At 33.7% G+C, this 21,314-nt stretch overlaps 1 protein-coding gene across 4 annotated transcripts in view; it reads right to left on the bottom strand.

Moving 5' to 3' along the window:
• Positions 1–21,314, bottom strand: part of JAK2 (Janus kinase 2) — a 106,721-nt gene that overhangs the window by 21,937 nt on the left and 63,470 nt on the right. For all 4 annotated transcript variants that reach the window (XM_008049297.1, XM_008049299.1, XM_021708160.1 and 1 more), the window contains 6 exons: positions 13,090–13,247; positions 11,324–11,435; positions 8,607–8,793; positions 7,813–7,940; positions 4,693–4,827; positions 3,551–3,638 (listed from right to left, as the gene is read on the bottom strand). In XM_008049297.1, the coding sequence (XP_008047488.1) occupies positions 3,551–3,638; positions 4,693–4,827; positions 7,813–7,940; positions 8,607–8,793; positions 11,324–11,435; positions 13,090–13,247 (808 nt within the window). The remainder of the gene's footprint in view (positions 1–3,550; positions 3,639–4,692; positions 4,828–7,812; positions 7,941–8,606; positions 8,794–11,323; positions 11,436–13,089; positions 13,248–21,314) is intronic.

The raw sequence follows: 21,314 nt of genomic DNA, 5'->3' as shown, positions 1-21,314 counted from the left end.
AACCAATTATATATCATATTACAATAACATATATTATGTATAATAGTATATAATATAAAATATATAACATAATATATAAAATATCATATTGCTCTATTACATCTCTGTATATTAGTACTGAATTATGGCTGCTTTTTCTAAATATATAAAAATTTCTCACAGTTAATTTCTCTTACACAAAACTAGACAATCAAACTTTCCTGAAGTTCATCTACATACAAAAATTAGCAAGTATAATATATTGTGTATAGTCTATTCTATTATAGACATAAAGGAGAATTTGAGTTCCAACTCCATTTATCATATTAATTTCTGCTGCAAAAATCAAAAATGAATGTTTTTCAATATTTTATCTTTCAAACTATTTTTTTAAAAATATTTTTAAGACACAATTTGTCAGATAAACAGGTGGTTTCTTCCAAAACTAGTCCTGGCTTCCTTTGTGGCACAGATAAAAAAAATCCTCAGCACTGTTAGGGTAGGTTATGAAAAATATAAATCAATAAAAGAGAGAAATATACATCTGCTCTATTTAGGACTAAATGGGTAGAACTCTCCATTACTGCATTTAGATGTATTCTCATTTCTTCAACACTCATAGTGAACTCAAGAGATACCTCCATGCAACATGTTTGAAAATGACCATTGAAAAGACTATCGATTTCAATTCCAAAAATATGGGAAAATGTTATATAAGTATAAATGTGTATTTAATCCATATTACTAGTGGAAAATGAGGAATTACATAAATAATTTTCTAACTAAATTTTGTGAGGCACCAAATTAAAGGCATACCTCAAAGATATTGTGGGCTTGGTTCCAGACCACTGCAATAAAGCAAATATCAAAATAAAGCAAGTCATACAATTTTTTCATTTCCCAGTACATACAAAAGTTGTTTATGCTATAATAAAGTCTATTAAATGTGCGATAGTGTTATGTATATTAAACTAATATGCATATCTTAACTAAAAATATCTTACTGCTAAAAAAAAAAAGCTAACCATTAGCTAAGCCTTCAGTGAGCCATAATCATTTTGCTACTGGAGGATTTTGCCTCAATGTGGATGACTGCTGACTGTTTAGGGTGGTGACTGCTGAAGGCTGTGGCAATTTCTTAAAACAAGATAACAATGAAGTTTGCTGCAACAATGATTCTTCTTTTCACAAAACATTTCTCTGTAGCATGTGGTGTATTTAATACCTGTTTATCCACCAAAGAACCACTTTCAAAAAGGGAGTCAATCTTCTCAAACCCTGTCACTTCTTTATCAAATAAGTTTACATAATATACTAAATCTTTCATTGACACTTCTACAGTTTACAGCATCTTCTTCAAGAGTAGGATCCATTTGAAGAAACTAATTTTTTTCCTCACCCATAAGAAGCAACTCCTCACTTGTGCAAATTTTATCATGAGATTGCAACTCAGTCACATCTACAGGCTCCACTTTTAATTCCGGTTCTCTTGCTATCTCTATTGCATCTACAGTGACTTCCCCTGCTGAAGTCTTAAACCTCTCAAAGTCATCCATGAGGACTGGAGTCTACTTCTGCCAAACTCCTGTTAATTCTGAAGTCCTTCCATGAATCATGAGTGCTCTTAATAGCATCGAAAATAATAAATCTTTTCTAGAAAGTTTTCAATTTACTTTGCTCAGATACACCAGAGGAATCATATCTGTGGCAGCACTACCCTTATAAAATGTATTTCTTAATAATAAGACTTAAAGTCAAATTGCTCCTTGATCCATGAATGCAGAATGGATGGTTTGTTAGCAGGCATGAAAAGAAGATTCACCTCCTCGTTCATGTCCATCAGAGCCCTGAGGTGACCAGGTGCATTGTCAATGAGCAGTAATATTTTGAAAGGAGTCTTTTTTCCTGAGCAGTGGGTCTCAACAGCAGGCTTAAAATATTCAGTAAACCATGCTGTAAAAAGATGTGCTGTCATCTAGGCTTTGTTTTTCCATTTAGAGAGCACAGGCAGGGTAGATTTAGCATAATTCTTAGCACACTAGAACTTTTGGAATGGTAAATGAGCAATGACCTCAACTTAAGTTACCAGCTGCATTGGCCCCCAACAAGAGAGTCAACCTGTCCTCTGAAGCTTTGAAGCCAAGGACTGATGTCTCCACTCTGGTGATGAAAGTCCGAGGTGTATCTTCTAAAGGCTGTTTTGTCTATAATGAAAATCTGTTGCTTAGTGTAGCCACCTTCATCAATGATCTAGATCTTCTGGATAACTTGCTATGGCTTCACCATTAGCATTACAGCTTCACTTTGTACTTTTATGTTATGGAGCAGGCTTCTTTCCCTAAACCTCACAAACCAGTCAAAATTTCTTCTGCAGCTCTCTTGTCTCTCTCAGCTTTCACAGAATTGCAGAGAGTTAGGATTTGCTCTGAATTAGTCTTTGGCTTAAAGGAATATTGTGGCTGGTTTGATCTTCTATATAGACCTCTTACACCTTCTCAAACTTTCTTATTACTGGGTATCAGCATTTTTAATTTCCTTCAATAACTTTTCCTTTGCATTCACAACTTAGCTGTTTGACAAAAGATGCCTAACTGAGCTTTTAATATACCTTCCTCACTAAGCTTGATGATTTCTAGCTTTTCACTTTAAGTGAGAGATGTGTGACTCAGAGTTCCTTTCACTTGAACACTGAGTGGTCACCACAGAATTATTAATTGGCCTAATTTCAATATTTTTGTATCACAAGGAATAGGGAGGCCTGAGAAAAGGAAAAGAGACAGGGGAATGGTCAGTTGATAGAGCTGTCACAACACACATAACATTTACCAATTAGTTTGCCTTCTTATAAGAACTTGGTTTGGGGTGTCCCAATAAAGATCACTGATCACAGACCACTATACTAGACATAATAATAAAGAAAAAATTTTAAGTGTTGTGAGAATTACCAAAATTTGACCACTGAGACATGAAGTGAGTACCTGTTGGAAAAATGTCACCTATAGATTTGCTAGGCACAGGGTTGCCACAAGCCTTCAGTATGTAAAAAACACAATATATGCAAAGCATAATAAAGTGCAATAAAATGAGATATGCCTGAATACTAGTAAAGGGTATAGTTTTTAATCTTTGATAGTTTTTATGAACAATCTAAATTTAGCCCAAGAATCTATCTAGTATAAACATCCATTCATTTCATTAAAAATTAAGCATATCATTTTTATACTTTGATTTCATAATTTCAAATAAGCTTATACTGAAACAGTCAGTTGTTAGAACGTTATGTTGAAGCTGGATAATATCTATGGCTATCACGAACACAAAAGGTTAAGATATTTGTTTACTATAATACTCTATTGTTTGGGCATTGTAACCATCTACAAATCCATTCACTAGTTTCCCTTTTCACAAGATATAACAGTCTTACAATGTTTTCGGTTTCAAAAATATTTAACTCCTGTTAAATTATAGTTTATACTTATTCCTGTGATCCTGAAATTGAATGTCCTATATAAACAAAAATGGATTATCTGAGAAAGGCATGGCATTAAGATAAGATAGTGGTTTTACTTACTCTCATCTCCACAGACACATACTCCATAATTTAAAACCAAATGCTTGTGAGAAAGCTGACTCATCATGCTTGCTGCTTCAAAGAAAGACTATGAAAAAGAAAAACAAAAAGTACCAAAGAATTGTTCGACGGTGTCTGTAAGTACTCATAGTTCAAAAAATTCCCTCTGTCATCATAAAAATGCACTTTCTTACCCTCAGCAGGACTACAGATAAGATTACAATGTGCTTTGGTCCCTTTATATGAACTTACAACTGCTATCGTCCTTAATTTTTTTATTCTGAAGAAATCCCTGAGTAAGCCTGAATATGGAGATAGCAATGAGAGAGAACAATAGTGGAACAGGGTACCACGAATGATGCAAGTCAAACAGGCTTAGACCACTTAACAATTAGAATAGAGAACAGTGGTGCAACTAGAGGTAGACATCAGAAAGAGTGACATGGGATTGAGGTATATGGATGTAGGCTTTAAATAACACTTTCTAAAGAATTACATATAGTCTCAGTGCACAAAAAATGTCATAACACCTATATCAGGATACTGCTATGGTATTAACATCACTCTAACTCAACTAAAATTTGACTAGAATTTCTGGATATGATTGTTTGGAACATGATCACCAACACTGTGGTGTCTGGACTACAACTTTTTGGCATGAAATTTTCACATCACCTTCCACTAACATCCTTTAGGACATTCTAAATATCATGTCTTGCTATGTATACAGCTCTGTCAAAAAGCTGCTGGGTTTCTTGCCAGGTAGCATCTCTGGATGATACCCAGAGGCATTAAGATTTCACTCAAAATGTTCCTCAGTACAGTGCCTTTCAAAATTTTTTTTTAATCAAAAAAATTGTAGAGAATCCTCTGTGGAAGCCAAGTTTGAAAAACACTGCCTTAGCATATGCAGAAATATAATAATGCCCATGACACAATGCTAAAAGTAATTAGTTTGGAAAAAAGTTATTTTTAAAATCCTACAAATGTCTATAGTCCCCTAGGATACATCCTCAGAAAGATTCTTGGTATGTTTAAAAATTGCAAGTTTTAAAAGCTGCATGCATGAATATGTTGTATGCATATGAGAGTGCATCTTTAAATAGTATAAACTACATAAACAACATAAAAAGTATGCATACCTCTGAATAGTTTCTATGTGCTTTATCCAGAACTTTTAAAAGAACTTCTGTTTCATGCAGTTGACCATAGTCTCCCACTTCTCTTCTTATGCCTTTAAAAATTTTTGTAAAAGTGCCTTGGCCAAGGCTTTCATTCTTCAAGAGAAAAAAGGTAAGAGAAAAGATGAGGAAAAATGTGGGCATTAGGAAGTACGTTCGACAACAAAGAGTTTTTCAAAAGTTCATGAGCAAATATTTCCCTTACAAACTATAACCAGATTTGAGATTCCAAAATAATTCTTCTATTCTGACTCCTTAAGCAGAAATAAAAGAAAAAAAAAAGATTAATGAATAAAGTGTATTTTGGCTCCCCTCTGTTTTTAAACCCCCCAAATTGGCTATAATTGTCACTTTTTTTTTTTTTTGCAGTCAATGTTTACCTACATTTATTCACAAGTGAATAATTTTCTTTGTTTGCCTTTCCTACTAGTGAAACAGTGTGGTCTATGGAGGTACAACGTCTGACTTTTTCTAATTAGCACTTGCCAGTTGTGTGAACTTGTATAGGCTATTTAATCTGTGCTGCAAGTGTCTTGATTTCTTCATCTCAGGAATAAGAATAATAAGTATTTTTCCCATAGGATTATTATGACCAATAAATGAATAAATACATAAAAGAAGTTAGAACAGTCCATGACACACAGTAAATGAGCACTAAATGTTAGCTATTATTATTAGTACTAGTATGTATATTTCTTGCATATCCTTACAAAGTAATTGCTGAAAGTCTACACTCTGAAGTAGGGTTGCCTGTAATCAGTCCAAGCTCTATTATTTATTCGTTTGGAATGTTTGTCAAGTTACCTGGTTGCTCTGTACTTCCTGATACAAAGGATTCTTGTCTTTACAATTCTGGATACTTCTATCTATGGTCTTCTTATGGGACTCAGACATCTAAGTTGGTCTTTCTCATTCTACCTTCCCTAATCTCTCTTTTATACGTTCCATTTCTTTCTAACTGCTGCATTCTGAATATTTCTTCAGCTCTATCCTGCAGTTCACTAATTCTCTTCACCTATGAGAAATTTGCTTTCTAACATACAATTCTGTTTTAATGTCAGTGAGCATATTTACCATTTCTATGCTTTATTCCTCAAGTCTTGTTTTGTTTTTTAAAACAATGTCTTATTATTTCACCATGTTTTCAACTTCTTCTATATCTTTAAACACACTCCTCAAATCTTGTTTTGTTTTTTAAAACAATGTCTTATTATTTCTCCATGTTTTCAACTTCTTCTATGTCTTTAAACACACACACATACACACATGTATTTTACAGTATTTATTGGAAAATTGTTATACAAAGTTCTTGGAAGTCTAATTTTGATGCTTGCTTGTCTGCTGACTCTTAATCCTGCATTATTTCCTTGTACGTTTCTAAATTTACAGTTAAAAGCTTATGCTTGGAATGATTTTACCTGTTAGAATCATGGGTTACCTAGATTAAGACCATGATCTTCAGAAAGATTTTTTTTTTAATTTTCTTTTCCCAAGTACCACAGAATATTAGGGGAGTACCACTTTTAATTAGAGTTTCTCAGACCATGTAGGTAGTATTAATATAAAGAAACCCAATCACAAAAGCTTATGATGACAAATTCTTTTTTTTATGTATGTAATTGTTTTATTACCACTTACTTTACATTCTAGAATTATAACAGGCTTTTAATACTTAAAAAGGAAAAAAGCATTTAAGTGTATAGCCTCATTAGAATTATCTTCTTTTTTTTTCTCTTTTAATTTTTATTTTGAAATTGTGGGGTACAATCCAGGGTTAGGTATACAATTGTTCATTGTGCAGGTACCCTTATTGATGAGGTGTGCCCCCACTTCCCCAGGAAGATATTGACTACTGTCAATCTCAGCTCCCCACCCCTCTCCCCGCAGTGCCCCACTATTTTCAATCCCTTTCCTACAGTAATACAGTAGTTGTTCAAGGTCCACTTATGAGTGAGAACATGTGGTACTCAGTTCTTTGTTTCTGTGAGAGATCACTCAGTATTATAAACTCTAATTCCATCCAGGTTGCTGCGAAGTTCATGATTTTGTTCTTCTTTATGGCTGCATAATATTCCATTGTACATATGTACCACATTTTTAATCCAGGATGACAAATTCTTAAGAGGCTTTTCCTCACTAGGAGCCTGACTAAAATTGAGAACTTTCTTTCTCTTCTCCTTTTGCCCATGGGTGAATTTTTCACAATCCAAATATTGTTTTACTTGGGGAGTATTTACTTCAAGTTCCCTGTTTTATTCAGGGGTAGTCTCACTTTCAACTCCTGGCCTTGTGCAGGTCTAAGACCTAAGATTGCTTTTAAATCTTAACCCTTTTGATAAGTGTGACTAGCCTCACCACTTGGTAGCTAAATAAACAACCTTTATGTACTACAGTTGACCCTTGAGGGTTTGGACTGTGCAAGTCTACTTATGTGCAGATTTTTCTTCAATAAATACAGTGGTCCCTCCATATTGGTAAGTTCTGATGCACAACCAAACACAGATAGAAAATATAGTATTTCTGCATACCAGCCTGGCCAAGAGAATGAGATCTCGTCTCTAAAAAACTAAAATAAAAATAAAGAAATAAAATTGTTAAATAACTAATTTCTAAAAATAATACAGTATTCATGGGATGAATACTTGAATACATATATGGAGGGCTGACTTTTCATATCTGTGGGCTCCATAAGACCAACTGCAGAACTTAAGTTAGCTCAGATTTTGGTACCCATGGATAGTCCTAGAGCCAATCCCCCAGGAATAATGAAAGACAGCTGTACTTTTTCAGTTCCTTCTTTATTTTTAACCTCTTGAATTGCCTTTACTTTCTTGACAACTTGACAGTTAAGATATCGGCCTTTTGTATATTTTTAATTTAAAATTTTTAAATTTCTAAAAGAAATGTAATTTCATGCTTAATTAATTCTTCTAATTTCTAACACAAGATTGATCTATTTTTCATAAATAAAAACATTTAAATTGCAACTAAATTTTTATAATATAGGCTTCAAATGTCACATAAATGTAAAGTGAGGTAGGAAATCAATAAACAGACAATAATCAGTATCTAATGACTTACAAATATCAAATCTTCATTTCTGATTTTATGAAACACCATTTGGTTCACATTATTATGCCTCTGCAACGTTGGTGAGGTTGGTACATCAGAAACACCATTGGTTCTAAATACTAAAAGGTTTGATTTATCTGAAAAAATAAAATACGTGCATATGTATATACATATATATATATATATCACATTAAAATACTTTGAAGGTAAAAATTGCTCCAAAAAGAAATAAAATAAAATGTTCTATATATAAGAAATATTTAATAACTGCCTATTGTTCATTTTTTCATAGAAAATTATTATTGATTCAACTTTGATATGTTCTTACCAGTTATTTCATACATTCATAATTATAATCATTTCCTTAACTAATGTAATTTTTTTCAGAAATTTTAATAATTTTTAATAATAAGACATTATTTAAAGAGATTTCCAATCTTACTATCATTGCTTTTAAAATAAGAAATTAAAATCCTAAAAGAATATGAAAGTTTTTACTTAAAAAAACACGAGAATTTGGTAGTGAAGTCTTCCAGTTCATTAATAAGTGACTTATTATACCAATCAATTATTATCTTTAAAACGTTATTTTGGAATAATAAAACTTCAAGTCACTTCTAGATAGCCCAAACCAAAGTAAACAATCCTATTTGATGATGTTTACACATAGAATAATGAGATAAAATTAATTACTGTTGAAGCTGCTTCTTTCATATTTCCTTTCAAATAAGCATACTGAAGATCTTCCACCACATACACAATCCATGACAAGTATTTTTAAAATAACTAGAAAATTATTTTACCTTTTGGTCTTGGGGGACAGCATTTAGTAAACTGGAAAATTATACTGTCTGAGCGAACAGTTTCCATCTGGTAACAATTCAAAAGATCTTTAAGATTACTGAAGTTCTTCTTAGTCCCACTAAGGTTGTACTCTCCATTCTCATTTTTTGTGATCAAACAATGTTTATATTCAATGATATTTTCTCGCTGTATAAGTTTAATTATAATGAGAGGGAAGGATAATCACAATGGACATCATAGTGATTATTCTGACAAAAGGATATCACAAAAATAAGAAACAGAATATTTAAACTTTTGAACCATGAGTCCTAAGGGAGTGCTGGTATATTGACAGAAGTGCTTAGTTCCTCAAGAAGGTATCTAATTAAAATTTCTTAGCCTATAGAAGTGGCTTAAACATTTACTTTTATTTAAAGATAGGGAAGAAAGCAATGAAAATTAACAATAATAATACCATCATTAATAGCTTTCCACCATTTTAAAATTAAAATCAGTACAACATATAGGGCCTTCTGTGAACTGGTTACTGCCTCCCAACCTCAGCTTCTACCACTCCCAAAACACAACCTATGTTCCAGCCATATTAAATGACTTAAATAATTTCAAGCAAATGCCATGTTGCTTCATGCCTTGATAACTGGACGTGCCATCTCTCTAACAATTAATGTACACTCATTCCTTTTAAGCAATGAACCTTTATTCATTCCTTAAAACTCACGTTCCACTTTTTCTGTGAGATGCTCTCTAACACCCATTCCACAACCAAAGGTAAACATCCAGACACCCCAGTATACCCACCACTGTATCAGTAAAATTATCTTTCATGTGATGTTTTAAATATATTGCAGTTTTTAACATTTGTCTTATGTACTGTACTATAAACTTGTTCATTCATCTATTTTTGAAGGGGGTTTTATAAACATATTTATCTTACTTAGAACCATTTATATAAAATCTATCAATACCTCAAGGTCAATTTCAAGTCCTTCCTATGCTGAAAGATCTTTCTTAATAACTGTAGTATTGTCTGTTATTGTCTATATTTGCCTATACTAAATAATTACAATGATCAATTTAGTATTATTGGTATACTTTTAATTTTTTTGCTTTTTTTCCAGTAGATAAGTTTCTTGAAGGTAGGGCTATATCATATACTCTCTAATACACAGGCTTCATATTAGGCTTGGCATATTCAGTAAACATTAAGAAACTGCATTTTGAATTAATAACTGAATATACTGAACTGTTATAAGTTGCAGTAAGAGGATACTGTAAAGTTAGGATTATCAGTTTTATACAAAAGTAAAGTGATAGAGTAACCTAACTTCTGTCATTTATAGATAACTAATCCACTCTACTTATGTTAATAGGTAGCATTTTATAAAAATTAAAATAATTGAATAACAAACTTCTTAGTTTCCCTTTTTTAAGATGTAAGATAAATGTGTAAGCTGCTATAAAGTTTCTCAAAATCTTCACCATGAAACTGCCTTATAAATGATAGTACCTTTCAAATAATCTCAGATAGTAAATAATTATAGATGAAATCCAAGACGCACTGTAGTAACAGTAAGATTTCACTGCAATTTCACATTTAAAACATACACTGAAGACCACTATTTGTAATATTAGAAAATCACTAGTTAATGGTCAGGCATGATGGCTCACACCTGTAATCCCAGCACTTTGGGAAGCTGAGGCAGGAGGATTACTTGAGACGAGGAGCACAAGACCAGCTTAGGCAAAATAGTGAGAGCTCATGTCTACAAAAAAAAAATTCACTGTGCATGTGGTGGCACATGCCTATAGTCCTTGATACTTAGGAGGGTGGGGTGGGAGGATCGCATGAGCCAAGGAGGTCAAGGCTGTGGTGAGCCATGATTGTGCTATTGCACTCCAGCCTGGGCAATAGAGTGAGACCCCGACTCAAAAAGAAAAAAGAAAATCACTTAGGTAAAAGTACTATAATGAGCCGGGCTCGGTGGCTCAGCCTGTAATCCCGCGCCTTTGGGAGGCTGAGGTGAGTGGATTGCTTGAGCCCGCAGGTTCGAGACCCACCTGGGCAACTTGACGAGACCTGATTTCTACAATAAATCAAAAATCAGCCAGGCGTGGTAGCACATGCCTGTAATTCCAGCTACCTGGAAGGCTGAGGTGGAAGGATCGCTGGAACCCAGCAGGTCGAGGTTGCAGTGGCCGCTCCCGGCCACTGCACTCCAGTCTGGGCGACAGAGTGAGACTCCAACTCAAAAAAAAAAAAAAAAAAGTACTATAATGTTTCTACTTCTTTCTTATTGCCTTATTTTTCTCTAATTCTCTAACCATTGCTAATAAACAGAAATTTGCTTCTGATTTGTTTTGTTCTATATGATGGGATAAAGACTTCCATTTCTGTGACAAACAGACTTCAAAAGACCACAGGACACACTGGTGACACATTGGTAACACTTAAGCATCACAAAACAAAATAAATACAAAATAAAAAAGAAATATTTTTATTTATTTTATTTATATTTATATTATTTTATATTTTTATGTAAACCTTAGCAACTAAATCTTGTTTATTTGTATAGAATCCTTGATGTAAATTAAGCATTATTATGCTAGTTATAATAAACAGAGCGATAATCCTGAGTATTTAAAAAAATAATAAATATAAAGAGGAAATTATATAAATGAAATACAATGTTATCGTTAATAAATGTGACATACTAACCTCAACAGCAAAAGTCAAAAAATACTTATTAAAGTCCTTAGGACTGCAACGAAGTACATACAGTCCAGTCTGATTACCTGCCTTCTTCAGTTTACTGATGGCAAAATCCATTCTAAAGGTAAAGAAGAAGTAATTTAAATGGTGATAGCAAGCACCATAATATTATGACCAAATGTCATCCAAAAAAAATCAAAAGTCAAATCTAAAACTATCAAAATTGTCTCCTCTACTTTATATGGTCATCAATAATCTTTCACAGAAAAAAATCGAAGTACCAAGCTATTTACAATAAGTTCAAACCACTTCAGGGGGCAATTAAACTCCTTTAAAAACAAATAAAATATATTATGAGACAAACAAAATCACAAAGACCAATTCATTAATTTGACTTTTCTGCCCTCTGATTACAAATTTAGTATTTTAAAACCATACTCACTCTCATAAAACTTCATTTAACTATACAGAAAACATATTAGAAAATGCTTTGTATGTCTCTTCTATCATAGTAGTTACTAACATAAAAATCTGTGCATTAGTGTAGTAACAAAGCCTAAAAGAAGACCATGGCAACTGACAAAGACCACTGATTTTAAATTTTGCTATGTCTTCTGAAGCTGCACATTTTGAAAGAAAAGCAAAATATAATCTATATAAAAGCAAGAATCATTTGTTTTACTTGTCATATTTCTCATACATAAACCAATTCCTGCAAATAGAATATACTCAGTAAATACGCTATGAGTAAAAGAATGCTTGAATGGAAGAATGAGTGAGTTAATGAATGAAGACTAGTTTTTTAAAAACTGAACATGTAAATCACAAAGTTCAAGTAGTACAACTTTTTCATAGCAACCACACTTATAACTAAATGAACCTTAAGTATAGACTAAATCAATCTTAAATATTACCCAAGATATATTTTCTCAAATACTTAGGAGTAGGTTTAACTCAAGGAACATAATATGCTCAAATCTTATATTTTTCTTTTGCTCAGATTCTTCAAAACTGTCATCAATCATAAAGAACACCCTAGCTGAGAGATAATTAGGACTTGAGCTAAATAGATGTAATTCATGATAGCTGGCTTTACCCACGATTAAGATAAGAGTCCACAACTGTGTTACTCAATATAATAGAGAGGGGCCATATGTAGCTATTCAAATGTTTAAAAAAATTAAAATTAAATTAAATTAAAAATTCAGTTAATCAGCTGCACTAGCCACATTTCAAATGCTAACCAGTCACATGTAGCTAGTGGCTACTATATTAAACCACACACAGACACAACACTTTTATCACTGCAGAAAGTTCTACACAAGCACAAGTCTAAAAATATGGACATTATATACATTTTGTGTTTGAGGCTTTTAGTAAAAGCAGTTGGATTATACCAAAAAAAATGACAATTTTCAAATTTTGTATTGTGATTCCTTAGCAGTATTTCAAAATTAATGAAACATAAATTGGAAGTCTTTTTTTTTTAAGTAACACCCAAGAGTTAATCAATCTCACTTAAGTGTGACTAGCAAATGTTAAACTTGTACAAGTAATATACTATAGATTGGGACACAGATGGTAAATTATATATTAAATGATTCTAATTATTATGTAATCTGACTGCAAAATGACTTTTGTTTAAAAAAGAAACTTCACTAAAGTTAATATAATTTTTCCCTAAACCTACATATATCACTTTGCTATATAAAATCTTTGTAAATATATCATTTACTTTCATTAAAATTTACTTTCAAGATTGTATTACTCACGAAATTGGGCCATGACAGTTGCTTTGTATATTTGCAAGCACTGTTGGAGGTGCTACTTCTTTACAGAGGTAATGATGTGCATCTGCAGTTAATCTATAATATCCATCAATTAACGACACAAAAGACAAAGCTTCTCTTAATGAGCTAAGTTCAATTTCCTAAACAGAGAAAAGAAAAAGAAAAAGCATCTTTTAGAAAGCCAACTACATGCTAAATATTGAAAATTTTCTTCATTCCATGCTATTATAATTTTCCTGAGTTAATTTTCTTCTAAATTGCTCAAAGGTCTTTTATGGCTCCCAATTTGTCAATTTGAATAATAAATTATTAAGATTGATGTTTAAGATTGTCCTAAATGTGGGCTTATCATACCTTCCCAGCTATAGTTCACTCTCAATCAATAATTTTACTGCATTTTCCAATATTCCTATGAGACTAACATACCAGTTATCTCAATTAGAAATCCATTTAATCTGATATAAAAGTTACTATTAATTAGAAATCATGAACAATTATTTTTATATGGCAACTATACACGGGTAAGGTTAATGCATTCATGCTATAAGCTACATGTTGGAATATATAACTATGCTATGATTGTATCTTAATACATATGTGAACATATAATCAGCCTCAAATGCAGCATGATAATGGGAAAACACATATACATGTATAAAAATATTTAAGTTTTCACACATTTAAAAAAGTCAATTAGGCCCAGTACGGTGACTCATGCCTATAATCCCAGCACTTTGAAGGGCCAAGACAGAAGGATTGCTTGAGCCCAGGAGCATGAGACCAGCCTAGGTACCACAGTGAGAACTCATCTCTACAAAAAAAAAAAAAAAAGAAAAGAAAGAAAGAAATTTTTAAAAGGCTGGGATTGGTGGTGCATGCCCATAGTATCAACTACTTGGGAGGTTGAGGCAGGAGGATTGCTTGAGTCCAGAAGTTTGAGGCTATGGTAATCCATAATGGTACCACTATACTCCAGCCTGGGCAACAGAGTGAGACCCTGACTATATAATGAAAAAGAGAGAGTCCTCTATAACAACAAAAAAGGCCAGGCATGGAACATCCTAAAGATGAAAAACTCCGCCCTAAATTAATTTTCAAGTTTGTCACAATCTCAATAAGAATACCAACTGGTACCCAGAAAAACAAGACAACTACAGGATTCAGAAAACCAGGGATCCAATAGAAGAGAGATGAGAAGATAATTTTCAGGTTGACAAGAAAGGGATGCCCCAAAATTACAACTGTGGCTCATAACATCTGTACATAGAGAGCTTTCAGTTCAGATGACAAAATAAGACCCTGTAATCAAGGAGAACTTCTCCAGAAAAGAAATTCAAATGTTATTATATTTGAAAGGTATAATTATGTGAAATATTGTATTGAGAAGTGACCTACTTTACAGAGTTCTTGTAGAGAATCAAAGACAATTTTAGATAGAAAAGGAAAAAATGAAGCAATAATTAAATCCTGGAAAAAGTTATAAAAGAATGAAAATGTGACCACAGTATATTTTTTGGCTCAGTAATGAACTATCTTTACATAATAACGAGGACACAGAATACGGACTTACAGAAAAATTATAATGAGACAAATGTGTGAAATATTTGAACTATACAAGGTATTTAGTTAACACGACTAGGCCATAAAAACAAGTACTATAAAAGATATCATAAACAAAGACTTGGAAATTTATAAACATATACAATAAATGATTAATACCCAACATATACTGGGGGGAAAAACCTATAAAACAATTAAAAAGAAAAAAGAAAACAAGTCCAGGGATATGAAAAGGCAATCCACAAAAAACAGAAATATAAAAGTTGACATATAAACACATGAAATACTGCTCAACTTCAGGTTCTAATTAAAGAAATAAAATATAACAACAGGACAGCATTTTTTTGCCCACTGATTTTATAAAAAAATTAAAACTTGATAACATCCACTGTTGGCAAACAGTACAAGAAAACAGGTATTCACATACATTGGAAATACTTTTGGGGAGGTAATTTAAAAGTCCCTATAAAAGTCCTGGATATTCATACTCTGAGCTAGCAATTTCACTTACTGGTATCTCTCCTAGAGATATGCAGGCTTATTTTGTCCTATTGCACTGCCCTTTATTGTACTTCATAGACATTCCTTTAAAAAAAAAAAAAAATTAGGCCGGGCTTGGTGGCTCAACCTGTAACCCCAGCACTTTGGGAGGCCGGAGCGAGTGGACTGCCTGAGCCTGAGGGTTTGAGACCCACCCGGGCAACTTGGTGAGACCTTGTCTCTACAATAAATAAACAAAAAATCAGCCGGGCATGGCAGTGCGTGCCTGTAGTTCCAGCTATTTGTAAGGCTGAGGCGGAAAGATCGCCAGAGCCCAGCAGGTCGAGGCTGCGGTGGCCGGGAGCATGCCACTGCACCCCAGTCTGGGCAACACAGTGAAACTTAAACTCAAAAAATAATAATAAATAAATAAAAATTTTTAATTTAAAAATTTTTTAAAAATTTTTTAATTAACTGTTTATGGCAACCCTGTGTTGAGCAAGCCCCACTAGTGCCATTTTCCCAAAAGCATGAGCATACTTTGTGTCTATATGTCACATTATGGTAATTCTTGCAACATTTCAAACTTTTTCATTATTATTATATCAAGTATGGTGATCTGTGATCATTATCTTTGATGTTACTATTGTATAGTCATCCCTCACTATACAAGAGACAGTGGTTCCAAGACACCATGTATACCAAAATCTGCACATACTCAAGTCCTGCAGTTGGCCCTGCAGAACCCTTATAATATGAAAAGTTGACCCTGCATACACAAGTTTCACATCCCAAGAATATTGTATTTTCAATCCTTATTTGGTTGAAAAAAAATCTGTGTATAAGTGTATTCACACAGTTTAAACCTAAGCTGTTCAAGGGTCAACTGTAATTGTTTTGGGACACTATGAACTATGACCATATAAGATGGTGAACTTAAACCGTAAATGCTGTGTGTGTTCTAATTGGTCCACTGAATGGCCATTCCCCTGTCCATCTCCTTCTTCTCATGCCTCCCTATTCCCTGAACAAAAATATTGAAATTAGGCTAGGTAATAACCCTACAGTGACCTCTCAGTGTTCAAGTGAAAATGAAGAATCACACATCTTTCACTTCAACTGAAAAGCTAGAAATGATCATCTTAATGAGGAAGGTATATTAACAGTCAAGATAGGAGAAAAGCTATACATCTTGTGCCAAACAGTTAAGTTGTGAATGCAAAGGAAAAGTCCTAGAAAGAAATTAAAACTGCTATTGCAGTATGCACACCAATGATGAGGAAGTAAAACTGCCTTATTGCTGACGTGGAGAAAGTTTAAATGGTCTAGATAAAAGGCCAAACCAGACACAACATTCCCTTAAACCAAAGATTAATCCAGAGTAAGACCCTAACTCTCCAATTCTGTGAAAGGTGAGAGAGATGAGGAAGCTGCAGAAGAAAAGTTGGTTGGTTTGCGAAGTTTAAGGAAAGAAGCCAGTTCCATAGCACAAAAGTACAAAATGAAGCAGCAAGTGCTGGTGGAGAAGCTGCAGCAAGTTATCCAGAAAATCTAGATCACTGATGAAGGTGGCTACACTAAACAACAGATTTTCATCGTAGACAAAACAGCCTTCAATTGGAAGAAAATACTTTCATCATTAGAGAGGAAACATCAGTGCTTGGCTTCAAAGCTTCAAAGGACAGGCTGATTCTCTTGTTAGGGGCTAATGCAGCTGGTGACCTTAAGTTGAAGCCAATGCTCAGTTACCATTCCAAAAATCCTACTGCCCTAAGAATTATGCCAAATTTACCTTGTCTGTTTTTACAACATGGTTTACTGAATATTTCAGGCCCACTGTTGAGGGCCACTGCTCAGAAAAAAAAAAAAATTCCTTTCAAAGTATTACTGCTCACTGACAACACAACTAGTCACTTCAGAGCTCTTCTGAACATGTAAAAGGAGATTTATCTTGTTTTCATTCCTGCTAATAAAACATCCATTCTGCAGCCATGGATCAAGGAGCAATTTGACTTTCAAGTCTTATTATTCAAGGAATACATTTTACAAGGGTAATGTTGCCATAGACGGTGATTCCTCTAATGTACCTCAGCAAAGTAAATTGAAAGCCTTCTAGAAAAGATTCGCCATTCTCGAAGACATTAAAAGCATTCATGATTCATGGAAGGATGTCAAAATTAACAGGAGTCTAGCAGAAGTTGATTCTAACCATCATGCAAATGCAGTAGAGATGGCAAGGGATCTAGAAGTAGAGCCTGAAAATATGACAATTTCTGCAATCTCGATAAAATTTGCACAGATGAGTTGCTTCTTATGGATGAGGAAATAAAGTGGTTATTTGAGAAGAAAACTATTCCTGAAGATGCTGTAAACATTGTTGAAACAACAACAAAGGATTTAGAATATTACATAAACTTAGTTGACAAAAGAGGAGCAGGGTTTGAAAGGACTGCCTGTCTTTTGAAAGACCTACTGTAGGTAAACTGCTATTAGACACATGGCATGCTACAAAGAACTCTTTTGTGAAAGGAAGAGTCAACGGATATGGCAAACTTCTTTGTTGTCTTATTTTAAGAAATTGCCACAGGGTCTGGTGCAGTGGCACCTGTAATCCCTGCACTTTGGAAGGCCAAGGCAGGAGAATAACTCAAGGTCAGAAGTTCAAGACCAGCCTAGGCAACATAGCAAGACCCTAACTCCACCAAAAAGTGAGGCATAGTAGTACATGCGTGTAGTGCCAGCTAATTGGGAGCTGAGGCAGGAAGATTGTTTGAGCCCAGGGGTTCAAGGCTGCAGTGAGTTATGATTACACCACTGCACTCCTGACAGGGGGGATAAGAAGAGAGAGAGAGAGAGAGAGAGACAACAGGGACAATTAAGGCCAGCAATAGCAATATTTCCTCTTGCTTTTAAAAATAACTGACTCTTGAAGTTCACTTGTAAGAACGAAAGAAAGAGGTGGGGTACGGGGTGGGGAAGAAAGGAAGGGAGGGAAGGAGGGAGAGAGAGAGAGAAAGAAAGAGAAAGAAAGAGAGAGAGAGAGAGACAGACGCCACAGCCACCCCTACCTTCAACAATCACCATCCTGATCAGTTAGCAGCCACCAAGACTGAGGTAATATCCTACACAAGCAAAAAGGTTCCAATTCGCTAAAGCTTCAGATAGTTAGCAATTATTAGCAATAAGTATTTTAAGTTAAGGTATGTACATTTTGTTCTTACATAATGCTATTACACACTTAATAGACTCCAGTATAGTCGTAAACTTTCATATATACTGGGAAACCAGAAAAATGTTATGACTTGCTTTACTGCAATATTTGCCGTATTGCAGTGGTCTGGACCTGAATTGACAATATCTTCAAGGTATACCTGTATATATTTTACAAATATCTCACAAAAGACTTGGATCCAGAATCTACAGAGACACTACAAATTGACCAGAAAAGACAAATCAATAAAAAATGTGCAAAAGATTTTCACAGACATCTTAAGAAGGATAACCAAATGAACAATAAGAGAAAAAGCATTCAACATCGTACTCATCAAGGCAATGAAAATAAAAACCACAATGAATTACCAGTACATATCCCCCCAAATCACTGAGCTTTCTTAAACTGACAGAATTAAGAGTTGGTGAGGATATAGGAACTGTAATCTTCATCCATTATTAAAGGAAGGGTGAGTTGCTATAACAACTATAGAAAATTATTTGGCAGTACACTAAAGCTATCTCTACAACTCAATAATCTCACTCCTAGGTATATATATCCCCCCCTCCAAAAAATGAGTGCATAAGTCCACCAGAAAATATATATAAGAATGTTCATAATAATTTTATTCCTAATAGCCTCAAACTAAACACAACTCAAATGTCCAACAGAAGAATGAATTTAAAAATTGAGATATAATCAAACAATTCAATATTACCTAGCAACAAAAAGCAATGAACTTACATATGCAAAACAGTATAAATGAATCTGCAGATATTATGCTGAGTAAAAAAACTAGATCTTAAGAGAATATATACAATATCATTCCATTTATATATAATCTTCATGACAGACAAAATAAATTGATAGTAGATGTCAAAATGATGGGTTCCTTAAGCTAGGGGTGGGGTAAGAGTAAGTAAGGAAGAGGCACGTGAAGACCTTCAGGGACTACTAGAAGTATTCTAAATCTTGGAATAGGTGTGGCTACACATATGTACATATATGTAAAAGTTTATTGAGCTATACACATAAGATCAGTGTGCTTTGCTGTGTTCATGTTATATCTCAACTGAAAAGTAAAAAAAAAAAAAGGCAACAAAAGAACAGCTAAGTTGAATTACCTAAAAATTAAAAACTTCAGTGTATCAAAGGACACAAGCAACAATATGAAAAGGCAATCTATGGAATAGGAGAAAATATTTGCAAATCATATATCTGATAAGGGATTAATATTCAGAACACATAACTCAACAACAAAAATTTTAAATGTACAAAGAACTTAAACAGACACTTCTCCAAAGAAGATACACAAATGGCAATACAGATATGAAAACATATTCGGCACGATTAATCATTAGGGTAATGCTAATGCTAATCAAAACCACAATGAGATACCACTTCATACCCAGCAGGATGGCTACTATCCAGAAAACATAAAATAACAGATTTTAATAAGGATGTGGAAAACTGGAACCTTAGTGCACTGCTGGTAGGAATGTAAAATGGTACAGATGCTATGAAAAACAGTATGGTGGTTCCTCAAAAAATTACAAATAGAATTACCATATGATCTAGCAATTCTACTTCTAAAAAAAAATTGAAAGCACAGTATTGGAGAGATATCTATACAACTATGTTCATAATAGCAGTATTATCCACAATAGTCAAAAGGTGAAAGAAACAATCTAAATGTTCCTTGATGGATGAATGAATAAACAAATGTAGTATATACATACAACAGAATATATGTATATATTAAAAATTAAGGAAATTCTGATACATGCTATAACATGGATGAATATATTATGCTAAGTGAAATAGGCCAGAAATAATATAATACTGTCACAAGAAGACTGTTCTATATGATTCCATTTATATAAGGTATCCAGAATAGTCAAATTCAGAGGAGGAAAGTAGAATGGTGGTTGCAAGGACTGAAGAATTGTTGTTCAGTAAGTTCTAGTTTTGCAAAATAAAAAAGTTCTAGAAATTGAATACACAATAATTTGAATATACTTACCACAACTGAGCTGTACACTTAAAAATGGTTTAGATGCTAGATTTTATATTATATGTATATTTTACCAAAATATTAAAAAGAAAACAGAAAAAAAGAAAAAAAATACCAGAATGAAGAGTAAGATGTTGGCAAAAGCCAAGTTTGGTGGTTCAGCCTGTAATCCCGTGCTTTGGGAGGCCAAGGTGAGTGAATTGCCTGAGCCCATGGGTTCGAGACCCGCCTGGGCAACTTGGCGAGGCCTCATCTCTACAATAAATCAAAAAAATTAGCCAGGTGTACTAGCGCATGCCTGTAGTTCCAGTTACTTGGAAGGCTGGGACAGAAGGATCGCCGGAGCCCAGCAGGTCGAGGCTGCAATGGCCAGGAGCGGCCACTGCACTCCAGTCTGGGCGACAGAGTGCAACTCTAACTCAAAAAAAAAAAAAAGATGTTGGAAAAAAAAAAAAAAAAATGCAACTAATATACTGGGAAGTGCAATAACAACTGGGAAGATGTAACCAACATATTAGGAAATATAACTAACATGCTGAGAAAATGTAATAATAAGCAAAATTTAATAACTTTCTTATGTATAGAAATAATGTGGTAAGAAAACATACTGAGAAAAAGTTCTTAACCCGAACAAATAAGAGGAAAAGCGTAAGATATCATTAATAAAATTCAACTAGAATCATGATGTATCAATATGAATAAAACTAGCAAGAGTAACTGAAAATAATATGTGAGTATAAGGAGAAATGTATCCTTAAAATAAAAAATGTAATATGGGAAAGGAATGTCAACTCTTCCCAATTAATCTTTAGAGCAATTCCAACAAATATCAATATAGTATTTTATTTATTTATTTATTTTTTTAGTTGGAGTCTCACTCTGTCACCCAGACTGGAGTGTAGTGGCCGCTCCCGGCCACTCGCAGCCTCGACCTGCTGGGCT

Source organism: Carlito syrichta, unplaced genomic scaffold (genome assembly GCF_000164805.1).
Source record: "Carlito syrichta isolate Samal-C Ts95f unplaced genomic scaffold, Tarsius_syrichta-2.0.1 Scaffold131632, whole genome shotgun sequence".
Classification (NCBI taxonomy): Eukaryota; Metazoa; Chordata; class Mammalia; order Primates; family Tarsiidae; genus Carlito; species Carlito syrichta.
The sequence above is the reverse complement of the archived record's forward strand: the minus strand, read 5'-3'. Positions and strand labels throughout refer to the sequence as shown.